This window comes from Strongylocentrotus purpuratus, unplaced genomic scaffold (assembly GCF_000002235.5).
Source record: "Strongylocentrotus purpuratus isolate Spur 01 unplaced genomic scaffold, Spur_5.0 spur5_scaffold_9, whole genome shotgun sequence".
Taxonomy (NCBI): Eukaryota; Metazoa; Echinodermata; class Echinoidea; order Camarodonta; family Strongylocentrotidae; genus Strongylocentrotus; species Strongylocentrotus purpuratus.
The window spans coordinates 29216683-29239784 of NW_022145615.1; the positions used below are offsets into that span (position 1 = coordinate 29216683).

At 36.7% G+C, this 23102-nt stretch overlaps 1 protein-coding gene across 1 annotated transcript; it reads left to right on the forward strand.

The window, feature by feature from the left end:
- Nucleotides 1-1360: 1360 nt before the first annotated feature.
- Nucleotides 1361-22724, forward strand: LOC576139 (methyltransferase-like protein 27). The gene is made up of 6 exons (XM_776477.4): nucleotides 1361-1401; nucleotides 9251-9420; nucleotides 10331-10453; nucleotides 20387-20525; nucleotides 20936-21028; nucleotides 21688-22724. Exons 2-6 carry the CDS (start codon nucleotides 9274-9276, stop codon nucleotides 21882-21884), a joined length of 699 nt encoding a protein of 232 aa, XP_781570.1. The 5' UTR covers nucleotides 1361-1401; nucleotides 9251-9273; the 3' UTR covers nucleotides 21885-22724.
- Nucleotides 22725-23102: the final 378 nt, after the last annotated feature.

A 23102-nucleotide genomic window follows, 5' to 3' on the forward strand; every position in this document is an offset into this window, starting at 1 on the left:
AGAAACGTTTGGTGGTCTATTATAATACTAGGGCATGAGTAAAAGCTCACCTCCCTGGTAATACACAAATCAGAAGAGTTTCGTTACGAGCTACTGTAACTTTACAATATTGCTTCGAGATCAAAGTCCAGCCGTGTTGTCTCTTCAGGGGTCCAGACAACTTGCCACAAACACAACCCGCCCCAAGACAACCCGCCACAATACCCTGGACATCTCGCCACAATACCCTGGACAACTCGCCACATGCGAGTTGTCCAGGGTGGGGTGCCTTTTCGGACAACTCGCCACACTTTTTTCCCCTCATGATTTCTAGATCTAAAATCCCTCATCTTCAGGATCTTAGATAAAATTGTCATTTTATGTATTCATTATTCTTTTATAAACACAGTCATGACAGGAAACATGGAAATTGTGAGTATTTTGAGAGCTGTTCTAAAGAATAAAGATGATTTTCCTTGCGCTTGCAACAACACCCGCAACAAGAATCTATTTTGGACTGTGCGAAACTAACCTAGAAAATCTAGAAATAAACCACATTTCAATTTTATTTCGCGGGTCAACTGCCCCCTCCCCCATCAGGACGCCAGTGCTTCCAGTACCCTTCCATGAATTCCTACCATTAAAAATTATCAGAAGGGAAAAAGGACATGTACAAAGGATAAAAGGGGCACTTTAGGGGAACCTGAAAAAGTGGGGGCACAGTGTCCCCCCCCCCCAATGAAGAATGCCGCCTCTGACGAAACTAACCCAGAAAATCTAGAAATAAATCACATTTCAATTTTATTTCGTGGGTCAAATACCCCCCCCCCCCCCCATCAGTACACCAGTGCTTCCAGTATCCTACCATTAAACAATTTCTGAGACAGAAAAATGCAGCTGCTATAGACCTCTAGATCTAAATACCAAGTTATCCCAATGATCTGGCGATCGTACGCCTTCGGTTTGTCAAAAATATATTATTGTTGCAAGGGAAATCAGCTTTATTCTTTATTCCTTGTAATGACTGTGTTTATAAAAGCACGAAAATCATGAAAAATGACAATTTCATTTAAGATGAGGGATTTTAGATCTAGAAATCATGAGGGGAAAAAAGTGTGGCGAGTTGTCCGAAAAGGCACCCCACCCTGGACAACTCGCCTGACCAGGGTATTGTGGCGAGATGTCCAGGGTATTGTGGCGGGTTGTCTTGGGGCGGGTTGTCTTTGTGGCGAGTTGTCTGGAATTCGTCTCTTCATACATAAAGGGCTTCACTTCCTCTTCTGGCCAGCGTTTCTCGAAACCGTCATAACTACAAGTTCACCGACATCCCGTCGAAACGCGTGTATTAAGTTTAACACGCGTTTCAATGGGATGTCGGTGAACTTGTACGGTTTCGAGAAACGCTGCCCTGGTCTTATCAAAGTGAGTTTTTGTTATAGCTATAGTATCGAATGGATTATATTTCAGAGTATATTTTAGATCATCTATCTTAATTGGCTGGTAACGAACTGATATTGATTGAAATGGCAATTTGTTTGACCTTTCCCACCAAATGATTTTCCAGACATACTATGCATCATTTTCCTACTATACTACTACTAGGCCAGGGACGTGTTATAACGTGACGTGGTCGATCGTCGATAGCAGTAGTACATACGTTTTAGGCCATTTTAAGCATTTTATAAAAAATCTCGCACACGCGCATGCGCGCGTGTTTTCGCGCGTTCTGGCATTTTGCAACAAAGAATCGCCAATTTTTTTTTTATCATATTTGGCACATTTTCCCAAGCATTTTGATACCTTGTTAACATATTTCTGACCACTAATAACGGAGTAAGCGTCCGTTTAAGATACACGTCCGTGCGTGCGAGCTCTTGTAATACATAGCATATATGGGCAAAAACATGCCTGGGCAAAAACATGCCTATACAAAATCCATTGTAGCTCTTTAGGATGTAAGGTGACCCCAAATTTTGTTTCATATTTTGTAGAGTATGAATTGGAAATATGAGTTCTTGTCTCATTTGACCCTCAATTAACTCATGACGTCATCATAATGGCCTCCGAACTCAAAATTCCAATTTGCATATTATGACATCAGCATATTTTTGGAAAATTGATTATATCTCTGTAAATATTGATTGATTTTCTTCCAACTTTCGATATGTTCTAGCTGAGATAATTCACTACAAATGCAATTGACATGATTTTTCATTTCGACAAAGGAATCATGACGTATTTTTGCGATTAAAGGAGGAATATCAATTTTTCACTTTTTGCGTGTATTCTCTATGGGACATGACTTTTTTCGAAACTGGATTCTACATTCCCGTCTTTCGCGAGCAATATCTCCGTCGTTTTAGCTTCGTTTACGCTGAACTTCCTAGTACATGTAGTAGGAGTAGTATTAGAAGCAGTATCACAATAATAATGACAACAATGATTATTATGGTTGGTGGTGTTACTAATGTTATTTTTGTAATTATCACGTGGGCTGTATATCGCACAGACCACCTTATAATTTCGTTAGAATTGCCTTTGTTTATTTATTTATTTATTATCAGGTGGGCTGTATATCGTACAGACCACCTTATAATTTCGGTAGAATTACCTTTATTTATTTATCAGGTGGGCTGTATATCGTACAGACCACCTTATAATTTCGTTAGAATTGCCTTTATTTATTTATCAGGTGGGCTGTATCTAATACAGACCACCTTATAATTTTGTTAAAATTGCCTTTATTTATTTATCAGGTGGGCTGTATCTAATACAGACCACCTTATAATTTTGTTAAAATTGCCTTTATTATCAGGTGGGCTGTAAAGCGTACAGAAAACCTTATGATTTCGTTAGAATTGCCTTTATTATTTATTTTACTTATTTCAAACCACTTTTTTTTGTAAGCACGATTACTTGAAAATGGCTCAAATTTGGCACACAATGTATAGGCATATGTACAAAACACAATAACGTTTTCAACTATGACCTTCACTGATGACGTCATCTAGGCGCCATTTTGTAAATTTTTCTGAAAATCAACTCATGATCATATCTTCATAATTAACCAAAAGCCATTTTTGATTCATATTTATCATGATTAAGGTCAATATTCGTCCGGTCAATTTCAGGTCAAAAAACGCGCGCGTGCGCGTACGTCCGCGCGCAAAATATTAAAATACTCAAAATAGTCTCAAAATAATTTTACATACGTTTTAGGCCATTTTAAGCATTTTATACAAAATCTCGCACACGCGCATGCGCGCGTGTTTTCGCGCGTTCTGGCATTTTGCAACAAAGAATCGCCAATTTTTCTTTTTCATCATATTTGGCACATTTTCCCAAGCATTTTGATACCTTGTTAACATATTTTTGACCATTAATAACGGAGTAAGCGTCCGTTTAAGATACACGTCCGTGCGTGCGAGCTCTTGTAATACATAGCATAATGGGCAAAAACATGCCTATACAAAATCCATCGTAGCTCTTTAGGATGAAAGGTGACCCCAAATTTTGTTTCATATTTTGTAGAGTATGAATTGGAAATATGAGTTCTTGTCTCATTTGACCCTCAATTAACTCATGACGTCATCATAATGGCCTCCGAACTCAAAATTCCAATTTGCATATTATGACATCAGCATATTTTTGGAAAATTGATTGTATCTCTGTAAATATTGATTGATTTTCTTCCAACTTTCGATATGTTCTAGCTGAGATAATTCACTACAAATGCAAATGACATGATTTTTCATTTCGACAAAGGAATCATGACGTATTTTTGCGATTAAAGGAGGAATATCAATTTTTCACTTTTTGCGTGTATTCTCTATGGGACATGACTTTTTTCAAAACTGGATTCTACATTCCCGTCTTTCGCGAGCAATATCTCCGTCGTTTTAGCTTCGTTTACGCTGAATTTCGAGTATGTTGTAGCTGAGACAATAAGCTATCTTAAATTTGCCCTTTATTTTGTCTCAAATTTTAGTTAGACCAGCCCACCTATACTTGTTCAAAACAAGTATTACAAATTTAGTTATTATTATTATTATCTACATTGTCACCGGAGCAAGTGTCGCTTCAGGCGGAGCAAATGTCGGCGGAGCAACTGTTGGCGGAGCAATAGTCGGCGGAGCAAATGTCACCGGAGCAATTATCGCGTTTTGCAGAGCAATTGTCGGCGGAGCAATTGTAGGCGGAGCAAATGTCGGCGGAGCAACTGTCGTTCGAGGAGCATTTGTCACCGGAGCAATTGTCGCGTTTTGCGGAGCAATTGTCGGCGGAGCAATTGTCGGCGGAGCAAATGTCGGCGGAGCTATTGTCGGCGGAGTAATTGTCGGCGGAGCAAATGTCGGCGGAGCAAATGTCGGCGGAGCATATGTCGGCGGAGCAAATGTCGGCGGAGCAATTGTCGGCGGAGCAATTGTCGGCGGAGCAAATGTCGGCGGAGCTATTGTCGGCGGAGTAATTGTCGGCGGAGCAAATGTCGGCGGAGCAAATGTCGGCGGAGCATATGTCGGCGGAGCAAATGTCGGCGGAGCAATTCTCGGCGGAGCAAATGTCGCGGAGCAATTGTCGCGTTTTGCGGAGTAAATGTCGCGGAGCAATCGTCGGCGGAGCATGTGTCGGGTTACCGGCCTGACATGAAGGCTTCTAAATAAGCATATTTATCGCCCGACTGTAAATTTGGGAATTTCTAATTTTCCAACAAACGCATAAAAAAATATGACTTACAAAAATCACTGGTGTCGAATAAGAAATACCCCCCCCCCCTCATCAGTACGCCAGCGTTCAGAGGCTCATGTCTTCTTACCCCTATAAAAAAAACACACACGCTTTTCCATTCTCTCACAATATTTCCACGATATGCGCGTATCGCTATGATAAAAACCTCTATTGATAAATATAGTTGGCATGCGGAATGTTTAGGAAATATTTAATTCCTGTTAACTTTTCTTTTCTTTGAATGGAATTTTATATGTGATTTAATTCAGGTTTGTATTATTGTTATGTCCTTTCTCCTTAATACTGCTTCTTTCTTCATTTTTTTTTTTTTTTTTTTTTGGGGGGGGGGGGGGCAAAGTGCCCCCCCCCCCCCTCTTCCGGCGCCTATGTCTCCCACGCTTCATTGACATCTGTAATTTGAAATATGTCGTTGAAAGGCCTCTGTGTCAGTGCATGAAACTACAAATCCTTAATAATCAAATTTTGGGAAATCACGCCATGCAGCTTATTATGTTTTTCAAGGGTTTGTGGCAACTCTCACCATAAAATGTAAAAGTAAAGAAATGTTCGCTGAAGAAAATTTTATATACACCAGCGACAATGTGTTTGTCTGGGTTGGCAGAATAAATATGATCAATTATCGATTTCGATGACATAGTAACTCGGGTAGGAACAGTAATTAATTGTGTGCATAAGAAACCAGTCATCAAAGATGAGAAATCATTTGCATCTGAATTTAAACTATCCTGACATAAATCACAATTAGAGTCTCCCAGTAGAATCATTTCTACATTGTCGCTAATCGCCCTTTTCATCATACAAGAGATTTTATCGAAATACTCGACTGAAACGTTTGGTGGTCTATTATAATACACAAATCAGAAGAGTTTCGTTACGAGCTACTTTAACTTTACAATATTGCTTCGAGATCAAAGTCCAGCCGTGTTGTCTCTTCATACATATATGAAACCCATTTAGACGAATCCATATGTGACGAAGAAATTGCAATAAGTGGATACACCTGTGAACGTCGAGATCGAAACCGTTCAGGCGGAGGAGTCGCCGCATATGTACGTGAAGGGCTTAATTATATAGTTAAACCGGAATTTATGCCAAAAGACCTGGAAATCATTGTGATGGAAATACATGAAGATAAGCAAAAATCGTATCATGTAGTAACCTGGTACAGACCACCCTCTTCAAATTATGACTTGTTCACTAAATTCGAAGACAACCTTGAGATGATCGAAGGAACTGGAACAGATTTTATCATCCTTGGCGATATGAACTGTGACATGAAGAAGAAAAACTCCCAGTGGCAAGCTAAGCAACTCTTTGAAATATTTCACAATAATAGATGTGAGCAACTTATAATGGAAGCAACTCGCGTAACAAATAACTCAAGTTCATTAATTGATTTGATTGTGACGAACAATTCTCAGCAAATTCAGTCAAGTCAAGTGGAGTATTGCATGTGACTCTGAGTGACCACTATATGGTAGATTGTGTAAAAGGGAAACTTCCTAATTGTAATGTAATGCATAAATATAGAAAGATGAGGAATAAAAGAAAACTGAAGCCCGACATTGTGCAAAATTTCATTCAACGTATTAATTTTGATTGTATCCAAGAATATGTTTGCCCCCAAAAGGCGTATGGAGCATTCGAGAGTATATTGAATTCTATATTAGATGATATAGCACCCATAAAACGAATGAGAATCAAGAATAAAACATTAAAATGGATTAATCAAAACATCCTAGATTTGATTGAAGAGAAAAATGCTGCTAAACAGATTGCCAAAAAGTCAAAAGATGACGTTGACTGGCGCATTTACAAATTATTAAGAAATAAAGTCATTGCTGTTATTAGGAAAGCAAAACGTGAGTATATTGGAAATTGTATTGAAAACAGCTTTGATAGCAATACTCTGTTTTCATCTATGCAGCAATTCTTACCTACTAAGAAGAAAGTCTGCAATAATATTCCACAGTTACTTATCAATGAAGAAATTATCTATGACCATAAACAAATTATGAATGAATTCAATGACTATTTTGTTTCAGTAGGTAAAAATATACAAGACCAACAAACTTGTCCTTCTCAAGATATGACGTTTAAAAATTATTGTTCTGATGTTATCGCTGGCGAATTCAATTTTGCCGATGTTGCCGAAAGCACTGTTTTAAAGGAATTAAAAGAAATTTCTGTCAAAAAGGCTACAGGGCCAGATGAGATCCCAGCATTGTTTATAAAGATGATTTCTCCATATATTGCCAAACCAATGTGTCATATTATAAATATGTCTTTGACTCAAGGAATTGTTCCGCTTCAATAGAAAATATCACGTGTAACTCCCATATATAAAAAGGGAGATAAACAAGAAAAAAGCAATTACAGACCAATATCGGTTATTCCAGTACTAGCCAAAGTGATAGAAAAGATTGTTTTCAAGCAGATATATAAATTTTTAAATGACAATAACTTACTTTGTGATAATCAGTCAGGTTTTCGGCCAAAGCACTCAACGACTACTACACTATTAAATATCACAGAAGATCTATTTGATAATATAGACAAAGGATGCACAACAGGGATTGTTATGCTCGATTTACAAAAAGCATTTGACTGCATTGATCATCACATCCTTCTGCAAAAATTACGTTTCATCGGTATGTCTGAAAAAGTCACCAAATGGTTTGAAGGTTATCTAATAGGGAGAAAGCAATTTATTACAATGAATGGTATAAGCTCGAATACTAAGGAACTTACATGCGAAATACCGCAAGGTACTATTATAGGACCCATGCTATTTTCAATATATGTGAACGATCTACCAACTGCAGTGAAGCATTCTAAGGTATTAATGTATGCTGACGATACGTGTTTATATTTCAGTAGTAACAATGTTCAAGAATTGACAACGACTTTAAACAAAGACCTAGAATCCGTATGTGAATATCTAAAATGTAACAAACTTAAATTAAATGTTAAGAAATGTGAGTTTCTTGTCGTAGGAACCAGGAGTAAGTTAAACAGACTTGATCCTAATATACATTTACTAGTAGAGAGTATACCCATTCTGAGAGTTTCATCGTGTAAGTATCTTGGCGTAATTCTAGACGAGAATCTAAGTTGGAACCTACATATCAACGAAATAAGAAGAAAAGTTTTGTTTAAATTGTATATGTTAAGGAGAATTCGTCCGATTATTACACAACGCCAAGCGGAATTGTTTTATAAATCCATGATACAATGTCATTTTGATTACTGTGATATAGTCTATGCAAATACAGGGGTTACGAACTTGAAGAAAACTTCAAACTTTACAAAATAAAGCGCTAAAAACTGTTTTAAGGAAAGACCCAAGATTCCCAACAGATCAGTTGTTCATACTTTTGAAGTTAGATAACATTTTAGAAAGATTGAAAAAAAGGACATTAATAGTTATGCACCAAATATTTTATAATAATGCACCAAAACCTATTTTACATTTCTTTGAAAAGCACAACCCTGTGTATAATACCCGACACTCTTTTCATAACTTTGCATTACCTATAGGCCAAACGAATTATAAAATAAGGAGTTATAAAGGAGCGAAATGCTGGAACACAATTTTACAGGAACTGAAATCCATAGAGAATAAAAATGTTTTTAGAAAACAGATCATTGACAGACCCTTGGGAGGAGAGTCAATCAGACTCTCGGTTTACAATACACTTCTCTGTTAATTATTTACTTTTTATTCATTATTGTTAATTTTTATTTTGTACATTATAATAATTCATGTTTTCTTTGTTTATTTTTTGTTGTTGTTTTGTTTCGATTATTTTGCATATTTTTATGTTTTGTTGTCTTTGTTACTGGAATTTGTTTTGTGATATAATTTGTATATTTTTTATTCAGTCACGGACTTTCTGAAAATCAACCGATAGGCTGAGAGAGTGACCGTGCTTAAATAAATAAATGAAATGAAATGAAATGAAATGAAGCATAAAGGGCTTCACTTCCTCCGACGGTGTATCGTTCTGTCTTTACGAATAATGTTGTACTCCTTTATTACTAGTTCGGAGTCTGGTCTTATCAAAGTGAGTTTCTGTTATAGCTATAGTATCGAATGGATTATATTTCAGAGTATATTTTAGAACATCTATCTTAATTGGCTGGTAACGAACTGATATTGATTGACACAGGCGAGTACGCAGGTTTTTTTTAATGTGTATGTTTTATGTATGTTTTTTTGGAAACCCCCCCCCCCCCTTGAAAAAAATCCTGCGTACGCCACTGGATTGACATGGCAATTTGTTTGACCTTTCCCACCAAATGATTTTCCAGACATAGTATGCATCATTTTCCTACTATACTACTAGGCCAGGGACGTGTTACAACGTGACGTGGTCGATCGTCGATAGCAGTACATTTGATTGTCTTGATCTGCACAGCTTGAAGCGTTGAATGGGAATGATGAATGGCAAAAAGCGCTGGGTTTTCAACTTTTTATAGCTTAGTTACATTTTTTGTTTATTTCATTGTTCATTTACCACAGATAAGCATCAAACAATCCGCAATATGAATGTGAATGACAACGAGAAGGATACCAAGGTAGAGAAAGAAATCCCAACAGACTTGGCGAAATGGGCACGGGCATTCCGAGAAGAAAGCAATACTGACGCACTCGAAGCTAAATACGATGATTTTGCTGAACAATATGATAAGGTACGTGACGTAGCCACTAGGGTCAATGGTTAAGCCCCTATAATATACCAAACTAGTTCTCACTACGTTCTGGAACTGTCCAAGAAAATCGTGAAACGGGTTGTGGTCGGGGTAGAATGTGTAAATAATATTCTCAAGAGGGCAAACAAAAGGTATTCATGAAGCGCCTCCATGACTTTGACAGTATTATTCTGAAATGCACAAGCGGACATCTCAATATGCACAGGATGTGTGAATAGGGAGGGGGGAGGGGAGGGATAATTTGTACTGAAGCTAACTACCTACTGTATATTCGTTTGACATAAACATACTTATTTTCTTGATGAAAAAAATTGTGTAATTTTTGTACAGTCCTTCGACTGTACTTACCTTCTAACAGGCACAAAGTCCTGAGAAAATTCTCAAACCACAAAGATATTTATGGTTTTCTTTGAAGGCGTCACTGTGCAACACCCTCTCACAGTGATTAACGGTAAATTCTCCTAACCATTTTTGAATTTTCCCAACCGTTTTTCTACGAAAATAAGTCATAAGACAAGCTTTTAAAAATCTTTTAACACTTGAATGTCTGGAATGGTATATAGAGCCAAGCCAATCCATTGCTCTGTGACGATTTAAATGCACCTAAAATGTAATTAAATTGTAATAATATAGTAAGGAGAATTAAGGACTCGATCAGATCAGTTTTCCACAATTTTTATCATTAATAATGGTCCGTTTTCACTCAAACTTTCAGATTATCTTTAATTGTACATTTAGCATTGAAGTCACTACCTTAGCACCATTTTTATACTAAGTCCCTTTTGAATGAAATGATACTTAAGCTTTTAAACTTTCACTGGAAACTAATGAACCACTTAATTCTCGTCTTGGTATTCCCTTATCTACATGACCAATATATGAAATTTAGATAAATGCCGCATTGAAGGTCACTGGGCCTGTTTTGACTGCTGACGCCCTCACCCGGTTGGTAACGAATCGAGATGTGAGAATACTAGACGTAGGCTGCGGCACTGGGCTTGTCGGTCAACAGGTTAGTTTTCAAACCCACCACACCAATGGCGTAGCTACAAGGGGGAATAAGTGCCTCGATCCATGCCTACAAATCGAGTTGTGAAGTAAAATTAAAAAGGAAGAAAAAGCGAGAAAACAGAGATAGGGAAAGGGAAAATGGGGAAAGGATGAGACACGAACACATTTGGACCCCTCCCGCAATCTTTCTCTTCGGCTTGTAAGCTCACATTTTCATTTTCCGAATAAGATCCCCGCGCCCAACCGTGTAGCTAGAATTTTATTTTAGGGGGGCGGTATGAGCACGCGAAGCGTGCGAATCACTTACAGAGCGCGCAAAGCGCAAAGCGCGCTCCCTAGGGCTAGGGGCAAAGACGTTTAAATATAGGGGAGTGGGTGCAGGGAGGGGGAGTTTCCCTTTGATGTTTCATTAAATTATTAGAGAGAGAAGACGATTTGTTGTACCGTTCTCGACTCCTAATCCTTGTCTAATTTTTTTTTTCTTTGTCTGCTCCTTTTTCTTCCTACGTTGGGGGGGGGGGGGCGACCGCCCCCACCGCCCTCCCTGATTCCAATGCCCTCAATTGCATATTGCTCCGGTTGTCTCATTTTCGCCAGCAAAAACGTAGGCTTGTTCGCGTTTATAGCAGACGGCAATCGGCGGATCAGACGACAATTGATAGTGATTTTGTATGTGAGATTGCTTTGCTAAATTTAAAATACAAGAATCTTTTCCATATCTTTCAACTATCATTGATATCTGATAATTAGACAGTTTGTAAAATAAACCTACCAAACTACATAATACAATTGAATACTTGATTTGAAGTAGGGGAGTTTGATGTGGTGCACAATTGCACCCCTCTGCTAATAATCGAATAGTCCATGGTGTTCATGAATATTCATGTTTTTGCTTACCCCGGCAAAATGCTTTCCTATAAATGGAAAAATTACGGTGGGGGGTTGGATGAAATGGACATAATGAACAAATCAGAAGTGATCTATGATAATTCATGCTTCTTATCCTTCGTGTGCTTGAATTATAACCTTACAATCGCGTGGAATATTGAGTCCAAAGTTCGACTTGTGTTATATAGGCAATGGCGAGTTTGCGACCTATTTTGATCAAATTACGGTGGGTGAACTTTCAAAAGTCAATGGGACATGAGGGTTCCAATGAAAGAGCTAGTGAAAACGTACGTCGGGGTGGATGTGCTTTTCGTTTTTTTTTAATTTTTTTTTTTTTAACGATTTAGGGGGGTAAAAGTCAATAGGCTAACGTACATGTTAGGTTGCTAGACTCTGCCGATAGGGGGCGTTCTCAAATGAGACTAAACGGAGCTATATGATATATTTCTACGCCACCTCAACACATTGTTCGTTCTGACTGCCATCCGATTTGGGAATAATTAAAACATTTGAGAAGAAAATGAATATAGCCTATTTGAATTTGAACATGCATATTCAAGCATGTATAATGTGAATCGTAGTATTAATAAACTATAGTAAAATAACAATTTCGGAGTGTATTGCAAGTTTCCTTGTAGGAGACAAAGCCAAATCTGTTCTGCATCATAATCATGGAAGTGACGTCAGAGCAGTCTTGTGATTATTTATGATTTGAAGCCGAGTTCAATTCATTTTTTTTTTTCAATTCATTTATTGTTCAACCATCAATATATATATACAATCAAAATAAGTTACATCAAGATTTAGAATAATGCAATGATGGTTTGGTGACCCCGGAGAAAGCAGAGCTTATAAAAAGGGGCCACCAATACATAATACATAAAAAGATCAACATTAATTATACTAAAAAATATCAACATCGAACATTAATATAAACAAGAAAAAAAAAGAGAAGTATACTTCTGCAGCAGCAACAAAAAACTGTATCTACATGTATAGGAGGGCAGTACAAATGAAAGCGAACAAGAATATCAAGAGTATTTTATAAAGAAGGTAAGATTTCCCTGCTCAGCTTTTTAAATCTGGAAAGAGTTGAGCTGTTTTTGATATTGTTGGGGAGTTTGTTCCATAACTTAGGAAAATGAATTATAAATGAATTTGAGGCGACGGAAGAACGAACCTGAGGTAAGTGTATTAAATTAATTTGGCGAGTTTGGTAAGAATGAATTGAGGAATTCAAAACAAAGATATCGCTAAGGAGAGGAGGCAAGATTTTCGAATGAAATTTATACATAAACACAAGGGAATTCAAGGTTATCAGGTCCTTTAACGGTAATATATTTGATTGTGAAAATAAAGGTTTTGTATGACTATTGAAGGGAGCATTAAAGATAATTCGTATTGCTTTCTTTTGTAAAATGCATAATTTATCTAAATGGGTTTTAAAGGTGTGACCCCAGACAGTATTACAGTAATTAAAATGAGGAAGTATAATGCTATTGTAAAGAGTCGTCAGAATAGACTGGGGCACAAAAAGTCTTAATTTAGAAAGAACACCAATAGATCTTGATATTTTTGTACAAATTGAGCTAAGATGTGGTTTCCAAGAAAGATATTCATTCAAAATTACACCTAAAAACTGCATATTATCGACCTTTTCTATGACATTTCCACCAATAATGAGGTTTGACAGATTTGACGGAACCCTCCTTCCTCTCGCACGAAAAATAATATACCTAGTTTTGTCAAAATTTAAAAACAATTTATTGCAAGCATACCATTTATTTAATTTGTCTAGTTCATTGTTTGCTGATGATATAAGATTGTCCATTTTTTTATGTGATAATGAAACAGTGGTATCATCAGCAAACAAAGAGAAGTTTAGAATTGAAGAACATTTAACTATATCATTAATGTAGACGAGAAAAAGGAGGGGCCCTAACACAGATCCCTGAGGAATTCCACAGGATACATCCATATGTTGAGATTTGACACCATCGATCACCACATATTGATTTCTATGTAACAAGTAACTGACGAACCACTGAAGTGGAACCCCTCTAATTCCATAAAATTCTAATTTTTTTAACAAGATGTGGTGATCAATGGTGTCAAATGCTTTTGACAGGTCCATAAATACACTAAGGCAATAATTACCAACATCTATTTCATGTGATATAGTATTAACCAAGTTCAGTACGCCAAGATCAGTAGAAAAATTCTTTCGAAATCCAAATTGTTGGGGTATCAAAATATTGTTTAGTGCAAAAAATTTATACAGCCTGTTGTAAATTATCCTTTCTAACATTTTTGGAAAAAAAGGTAATAGAGCAATTGGTCTGTAATTAACAATGTCATGTTTGTCACCTTTTTTGTATATTGGAATTACCTTAGCGGTCTTGAGATTATCAGGGACAATACCTTGTGACATTGATTCATTGAATATATAACAAAGAGGATCAACAATTGTATGAATGCATTCCTTAATGACACGTGCAGCAATAGGCCATTTTCGTAATGTAACCAAATTTAATGCATTAGTCTTTGTGAAGTGCCTCAATACAAATTATTTCATTCACCTGATAGGAATAATAGTATTTCAATAGTCAGAATGCAACTGCATATATTAAGTGTTGCTAGGTAGGTCAAGCCATATTGCTTGTCCAACCTGACAACAAATAATGTATGCAGTTTGGATTCTGTCTATTGAAATACTATTATTCTTATCAGGTGAATGAAATAATTTTTATTGAGGCACTTCACAAAGACGTATGCATTAAATTTGGTTACATTACGAAAATGGCCTATAGAGTCCGAACCTGGTGCAGCAGATGTTTTCATGGATGAGAGAACATTGATTATTTCAGTATTGGAAGTCGGATTAAAGAACAGTGAACTTGGTACACGGTTTGATAAATAATCCAGAAAGTGAGAGGAAGAAGTTGGTATCTTTTCTTGTGTAATCTTTCCAATATTAACAAAATACCTATTAAATGCTTCAACAATAGATGCTTTACTAAGTATCTTATCCTGATTGTAATACATGTGAGAAGGTAATGTTTTGTATTTTTTACCTAATAAGTTGTTTATTCGAGACCAGGTTTTTTTCATATCACCTCTCAATTTTTTAAATAGGTTTTCATAATAAATCTTTTTGCTTCGGCGAATGATACTTGTGAACATGTTCTTATATTCAACGTATTTTTTTCGCGTACGGGTGTCACCTTTCTTCATATAACGACAATATAACTTTTGCTTTCTCTGAATAGATTTTAAAATACCACGGGTGATCCAAGGTTTATCGTGTTTTTTTAGTTTTACCTTTGTAAGGGGAAAGCATTCAAAATAAAGGGAGCTAAGCTTATGAATAAATAGATCATATGACACAGTGACATCTGTTCTACCATAAATTACAGACCAGTCAATCAATCGTAGCTTATTCTTAAATAACAAAATCTTTTCTTTGGTGATTACTCTTGATTTGCCACAGAATGAATGAATAGGGACAGATATATTGTCACTTATACAAAATATTGGAAAATGATCCGAAAGATCTGAATAAATGATACCACAGTTTAAATGCATGTGAATACAGTTGGTAAATATGTTATCAATCACGGTAGCAGAATGTCTAGTTACACGAGTTGGTTTACTTATAGTAGGGAATAGCCCATATGTAAACATTATATCTAGAAATTCATTAGTTCTGTGATCAGTATCTTGATTAAGTAAATTTATATTGAAATCGCCTAATATATAAGCATCTTTATTTAAGGGATTTATTTCGACCAACAGACTCGTGAGTGTTTCGTTGAAATCATTAACATCAGTATTAGGTACTCTGTAAACACAGCCAACTATTATAGGTTTCTTTTTCTCTTGATGCATTTCAATAAAGACAGTATCACAATGATTACGACTAACTGATAAATTAGGACACAGGTTATAATCAATATCATCTCTTATATATAAAGCTACTCCTCCCCCATGTTTGTTAAGTCTATCAATATGAACAAGTGAATATCCGTCAATATTAAACATATTAACTGAAATGTTGTTTCGAAACCATGTTTCAGAAATTCCAATAACTGTGAATTTGTAATCTAATGAACTAAGAAGAAGTTGTAGATCGTCGTAATTACGGACAAGACTCCTTGAATTAACATGTAATATAGAAAAATTATCTGGAGTAGATTTATATTTTTGTACAAAATCATCAGAAAACATATACTTGCAGGAATTATTGGTTACATTGTTAGGTTGTAATATTTTTGTAGAACTCAGCTCATTATTAAGTTCATTTAGACTAAGAGGATTTACGGCCCGGCCCCCCCACTCAGTGTTATTTAGGGTACGCATATGCGTGTTCCAACCGACCCCCCCTTTTCAGCAAAAGTCCGGTGTGTAAAGTCAATACGGCTCGACCTTTTTCTTTTGTATACGAGCCTTTTTCCGCACCCCCCCTTTTCAGCAAAAGTCCGGTGTGTAAAGTCAATACGGCTCGACCTTTTTCTTTTGTTACGAAAAGGACATTTTGGCAACACGCATGCGGTCATTTTGAAACCTGAGTGGGGGGGCCGGGATTTACGGACAGAGAGTGGTATTTGTCCTCATCGATACATTTGTCTAAGTGAAAGAAAGTAAAAATAGATAACAAAAACACATCGTTGTCTAGGTGATGATTGAAAGGAAAAATTTCAGAGTTGCAAGTAATACAAAATGCATCGTCTTTGAGTGATTGTAATTTAGAACAGTTCTGACAGAGTAGTTTATTACCCTTCATGAGAAAAAAGAAAAAAGGAAGTGCTGCAAAAAGTGTACCAAAAAAGAAAAGAGGGAAACGACAAACAAAATACGAAGGCCAACAATAGGTTGCCCAAACAAACACTAAAATGTTTGAAGTCTAAGAGAGCGATAAAAGTATACCCCTCATAAAAGTTTTAAAAACACACACATAAAAAAAAAAGTTAATATAAATACTAATGATAAGATGTCCAAACAGACACGTACGTATTCGAGGTCTAAGAGAGCGATAAAATCGTATGGCCTGAAAGATATGAGATCACATTAGCTATTTCTCCAAAAACCACACTTACAGAAAAAATACTTAAATTCGTAAGATAATTTATGGGTACGTCACTAGAGTTTAAAAACAGGAGACAGATCTTACAAAGCCGATGTAAATACAACAGCCGTAGAAAACAGATCAGTGTCTACTACAGGTGTGTAGAAAAAGGCATGCGGTGTCAAATGGTGTGCGAGACGCACGTTCCTGATGATGGGGTTGACAAACTCTGTCTCTGTAAACGATCCATTGTGGTCAGAGATAAAGGAACTCCATGAGTGAGATTTGCATAATTAACCGTGGGAAAAGATCGGTGTTTACAAACACAAAGCACATGGCTAAAGGAGTGAATTTACACGTAGATAAAAATACGAGTTGAAGAGGTTGAGAAAGTCGGTAGCAGCATATATATAATACATACAGGATAGATTGATTATGGCAGAATTCACCCTCACCCCTGGAATAACAGCCAAGACGCTTGACGCTGTGCTCTTGGTCTGTACTCCAGAATAAGCTTGGTGCCAATAAGACGAACTCTGGTTGACATTTCCTTTTGCTTCCTCAACTCATAGGCTGCTTTTTCGAGGTTGTAGCGTACTTGTTTAAGTGCCGGAGGCAGATCTATGCGAACTGTAATGGCTGGCTTCGGTCTCGGTCGTTTAAGCGATTGATGGAACGCATTGAGGACGGCATCACGGTCGAATATTGACATGAATCGAACGATGATCGGGTCTGGGTTAAGTGGTCGAGCGTTGGAAGGTGATGTTGACGTCGGTTTCCGCGGCAGACGATGAGCATTGATGATGTGCATCTTCTGGACTTGATCTTCAGGTATGCCAAGCTCGACGATTCCCTTCTGCACGATGTCCATGATGTTTTCGCGTGTACTCTGAGGGACTCCGTAAAGCAGAAGGTTTTGTTTACGATCATGGATCTCCATGGCAACTAATGAGTCACGCATACTTAGGTCACATTCCTTCTGCATTTTTGACATAGCAGGGAGGGTCACGCGTTCAAGTGTATCAATTCTCGCCGCTGAATCTGCCGATAATGCTTCAACTTCATGAAGAGAAGATTTTATATTTTTCAATTCATCGCGAACTGATAGTAGAGTTGTTGTCACACAATCAAGTTTGTCAAGTACAGTCGAAGAAAATTTGTCAAATTGGATTCTGAATTCCGATACCGCTTCTTCCGTAGCGTACGTGTTAGAAATGGGCGTGTCACTGTGTTTGCCCGTAATGGTGACGGATTTAGATCTGGTATTCGACATTTTCGGTACACAGATGGACACAAATGTTCAATAAAAGCAGAAAATCCAAATAATCAAGTATAACTTTACCTTACGATGTAAGCAAATAGTTCAAAAGTAGCTAGTTGTGGTGGATTTGGAGAGATTTAGCAGAGCAATAAAAATCCTTCTACATCCTTTCCTGGTAGCGCCCTCTCTCACTTGAGGGTCTAATGAGTTGGCCTTCACTCCGACCAAAATGTTTGCAATTCACACTAATTCGATTTTTAGTATATACATTTTACAAAATATTAACATTTATTTAAGTAATATGGCAGTATCCTGACCCATAGTAATTAATGATACGAAGGAATGTTATGTAAATCATTAAATACATAGAACTATACTAAAAAATAGCCTAGATCTGATAATAGCGGAATTATTAAGGGGATAATTAACATTTGAAATGACATGATGCAACATTACTGCTGTGGCATGTATACCCAGGGTTACATTCCTTTCTCTAGGTATGATCAGGGAGGTGATAGAGAAATTGTTATTTTACTATAGTTTATTAATACTAGGATTCACATTATACATGCTTGAATATGCATTATTATATTCAAATCCAATCAACATGTTCATGATACTCTAAATTGGGACTTTCTAGACTGCCGTTACAAAAAGCATGTATGTACTATGATTTTTAAGATATTAAATAATTACACTCCGTCTTATATGTCAAATAATATCAAATATCGCACGTATGATTCTTCATTTCGCTCATCCCGAAATCTAGATCTCCCTAAACCGAATTCAAATAATTGCAAAAGAACATTCTTCTATAGGGGGCGACACAATATAACCAACTACCAGAACACATCCGAAATGCAACTACATTAAGATCCTTCCATACCCTAATAACTGATAATTTTCTTAACACACTTCCTTAAACTCAAATGAGTTTGCATAACCTTGTGTGGGTGTGTGTGTGTGTGGGTGGGTGTACGCTATCATTTTAATACTATCGTTTTCATGGTGAAGTATGTTACATTTATGTCAAGATCGGGGGGGGGGGGCGAGTACCAACTTTAGAAAAGATGAAAAAAAATAAAATTTAAGTATAGGGATGAGGAAAAGAAAATAGCAATTAGAATGGGAAAGCTGGGATCACGTTTCTTAAAGTCGGAGCAGCTTAAGATTAATCAAGATTTGTTTTCTTCTCCACCGTGAGCCTGTTAAAAGTGTAACTCTATTTTGCGGCCTGTATACTTATTTAGTATATTTTTCTTGAGTTGAGAATGTTAGCAGACATCCACTGAGTGAGTAGTGTGTGTGTAGGGAGGGGGTGGGTGGGTGGGTGAGTGGGTGAGTGGTTGAGTATGTGTGTGGGTGGGTGGGGTTTTGTGTAAGGGAGGGGGCAGGGCCAGGGAGGGGGCAGGGAGGACCAGGCATTGTTCCAGTTAAAATTACCTCCAGATTTGTTTAAGTTTTTTTTATTTTTTTATATAAGTGAATAACATTTACAATTGGAAAATCAATAATGATAAATCAAAATCGATTTTAGCAACTGTCCACCAATATTATATTTAGATACCTATACGTTTACTTTGTTGCTCAGTTATATATACTGCAAGTGAGGTTTTGTTTAATTATGTTTATGTCAAAGTAATCAATATTGAACAAGTTTATTTTATTCAATTGTATGTTATGGTTTGTATTATACATTTGGAGAAATAAAACAAAATTGCTTTAAAACCAAAAAAGTACGCGTATGATAGTATTTTTGAATATTGTGATACTTTGGTATTTACAAAAACTTGTATTTGTGTTTTGTTTCTATTCTGCTTTATGTCGCTTTTATGTTAATATTGTAGTGTAAGGACCCCAAGGAAGAACAGTAGTGTTCTATAAACACTGCTGAATTGGGCTTTCGACCGATTTTTGTCTATGTCCATGTATAAATACTTTACTTTGTATATTTTACTATGTATAATATTTTAATCTGATTTCGGAAATAAAAACAACAACAACAAGAGAAGGAGTGGAAACTCTTGTAATTTATTCAAACGCATGCGTGAGTTCTAAGGCGTAACAATTGGATGCGTAACATTCCACTTGGCTTTGAAGTTCCATGCTCCGAGCCGTTTTTCCAATTGCGGGGAATTTCGGAGGCCTAGCACCAGTTTCACATGTATTAAATTACCGGCGAAATGGGGATCGTATTATATGGGGATCGTATTGGGAGTAGTGCATCAACAACAACAAACAAACTTAGTACACCGCCCTTCCAATAATTTGTGTGCCAGAGTTGGTAAAAGAAAACTCATTGAAAGGGACAGCGAACATTTGCTGAGATATCATTTTCTAATATAGGAATTCTAAATCCTGATTATGTCATGCGCTCTTGTATCTCACCACCTGTTCGTCAGTTGCGGAATAGCGCATAACTTTTCGGCGGCTTGGAGCATGGAGTCAAAGAATAGCGGCTTGATTCCACTCCTTCTCTATCACCTCCCTGGTATGATTAAAATTAAGACAATAATTATTCTTTCTAGCTAGTTATGGTTACGAATGCTTTGCAAAATAATAATGTATATGAAATATCAGACAGAAAACGGACTCTTAAAATAAATTTGTATGGTTCTCTCTCTCTCTCTCTCTCTCACACACACACACACACACACACACACTCACTGTCTGTCTGTCTGCCCTCCCCCCTCTCTCTCTCTCTTCTACCACCGTTGTAGCTCTACGATAACGGATACCGTGATATACATGGAGTAGACATGTCAGCTGGATCATTAAAGGTTCTTGAAAAGAAACAGATTTACTCGAAGCTAGTAAAGGCTAGATTTGATCCTAGCACACCTCTCCAATATGCCGATGGTAAGCATTCGATGTAGTATTACTCAATTTAACCCTAAATTGAGCTTCTAAAATAGTTTGAGATATTTTTTTTTTCTTACTTCAAAGCACGCAATATGAATATTTTTTTATCAAGAGGCTTGTTTAACAAAATTAAAATACAATAATGTGAAAATTGACAAAAATTCGTTGCGATAATGATGATAATAATAATAGCTACATTTTTATATTGCGAAAAGAATTATTATTACCCCTAGTTTAAGTCCAGCCGCCCTAAAAAAATTTCGCTATTCCTCTCCCAAGCATTTACTCTCAGACACCATTCATCCTTCTTCATTTTTTTCTTTTTCTTCTTCTTCTTCTTTTTTGTTTCCTTCTTCTTCTTCTCACCCTATCTTAACTCGGTATTATATACCCTTTATTATTTCCAGGTTATTTTGACGTGATAATAAGCGCTGGTGTTTTTGTACCGTGTCATCTCACTCACGCCTGTCTTCCAGAGATTATTCGTCTTCTCAAAGCTGGTAAAAAAAATTTCAATCAACATCATTCGACAATCGACATTAAACCACTCAAAGTATATCTTACGTAATGTTAAGTGCTATAGTTTCAGAATAATACGTACTTCACTTGTAGGGAATCATAATTTACGTAATCATATCAACTTTGCCATACCAAAAGAACGTACAATTAGCAACTCAAGAATGACGATCTCAAGTTACAGCAGTTACCTGAAACCACCTTAAAGTCTTTCCCCAGACTGTATTTGATTAACATGATCAATGAGGCCATTAAAATTATACCAACATTGTATTACAATGCCTAATTGAAGTGGCAGGCTGTTTTATGTTAATGTTTATTTCGTTTTACCTTACTCATCAAACGAGTTAAAGAGATTTAAAACATGAATCCAACCCCCGTAACAGTTTCAACCTCCTCTCTTAACCAATGGTCTGACACCGATCCATAATCTTTTGATGATGTGTAAATGACTAGTATCAGAGGAGTATTAGTTTATTTCCATTGGCGTAATATGTAAAGTATAGGTATACAAAACATTAGCATATTTGCATAGTCTCTCTTTCTCAAACGAAGCAAAATTATTTTGTCTTATATTTTTGCTACGCATCAGTTCATCTATTATCCCAATATGATAATCACTGTTGAATCACTCTTTTCTCAGGAGGACATATTCTCATCACCACGAGGAAAAACGTCTTTGATGAGGAGATGGCAGGCATAAAGCTGAAATCATCCTTTGCCAGTCTGACCAAAGATGGAGTACTCGAGAAGATATCACACGAGGAGATCGGTTATGCGACTGAGAACGATGAAGTTACTCCAGGCTTGATATTATCGTATAAGGTCCTACAGCAATGAAGGAAATATGATATGCATGGGCGTCTGTTGCGGCACAAATTGTCGACGGCGACAATTTGTGCCGATTTTTGCAAAACCTGACGGCACAAATTGTCGCCACCGGTACAAATTGTCGACAAAGCACATTACATTGAATTACGATCAAAGTTCAAAGCCGTAAGTGGCATAACTTCATATCAAGCATCAAGACACAGTATGCATACACACAAACATACGGTCAAGGTCATTTTAAGTATGTGCGCGTGCGTGCGTGTTTGTGTGTTCGTGTGTAATATTTGTTCACTTTTACTGCATATATCATTGCCATCTTATTTTAAATGCTTGAATTAGTGCTGAAACGAAAACATGTATTTTTATTTCAGTAGATTACTCAGAAGGTATTTTAAAGCAAAGTCTACAATATTCTCATGAAAATTGTATGTAAATTTCTTGTATGTAGGTTTTCTTTTACCACATCTTTATCTACAGGTTGAATTACTTGAACTTGAATCTTCTATATTTTCCTGATTCCTGTATTCTAGAACATATTCATCTACTTTATATATTCGGGTATCTAATTGTCCCTTAATATTCCAACATAGTTTCATGAAAAAATGTTGTTAAACAGTTTTGAATCGAGATTTTACTCAAAACATGTTTTCAACATTAACAAATTTTTGAATTCCAGAAATTCCAAAAGACGGAAACTGGAGTATCATAATAGCTGTAAATTTTAATATTTGGTTTTAGCAGGTACCCTAACTTTGTGATAATCGGTTGCATGTAAAAATTTCATCATCAAAAAGATCTCCTAAGATCAACAAACCTGAAGCGAATAAAATTTCAATCAGCATTCTATTATTCTAGATGTATATTTTGTTTATTCGTTTGTTGGTGTATTTAGAATGGACCTAGAGGCAGGCGCGGATCCAGGGGGAGGGGGCGATGGGCCCACCCCCTCCCCCTCCTGGCCAAAAAAAGAAAGAACAGAAGAGACGGGCCCCCACCCCTGGCACTGAAAAAGTTTTTAAAAAAGATGGTGACCACAAATTTACCTTTTTTCTCAAGTGGGGGGGGGGGGGGGGGGGGGGAGTAAAAAGAAGAGAGAGAGAGCACAAAAGATAAAGATAATACCATAACATCTAAACTGTCTCTTTCTTGAGTCTATCTTTCTCATCCCATTCTCTTTCTCCCTTCCTTCTTTTTTTACCTCCCTGTTTTCATCTCTCTGTTCGCTTT

Coding starts and splice junctions, on each gene's coding strand:
- LOC576139 (XM_776477.4), top strand. CDS start 9,274: ATGAATGTGAATGACAACGAGAAGGATACCAAGGTAGAGAAAGAAATC. Junction 10,454..20,386: donor CTGGGCTTGTCGGTCAACAG/GTTAGTTTTCAA, acceptor CCACCGTTGTAG/CTCTACGATAACGGATACCG. Junction 20,526..20,935: donor ACCTCTCCAATATGCCGATG/GTAAGCATTCGA, acceptor TATTATTTCCAG/GTTATTTTGACGTGATAATA.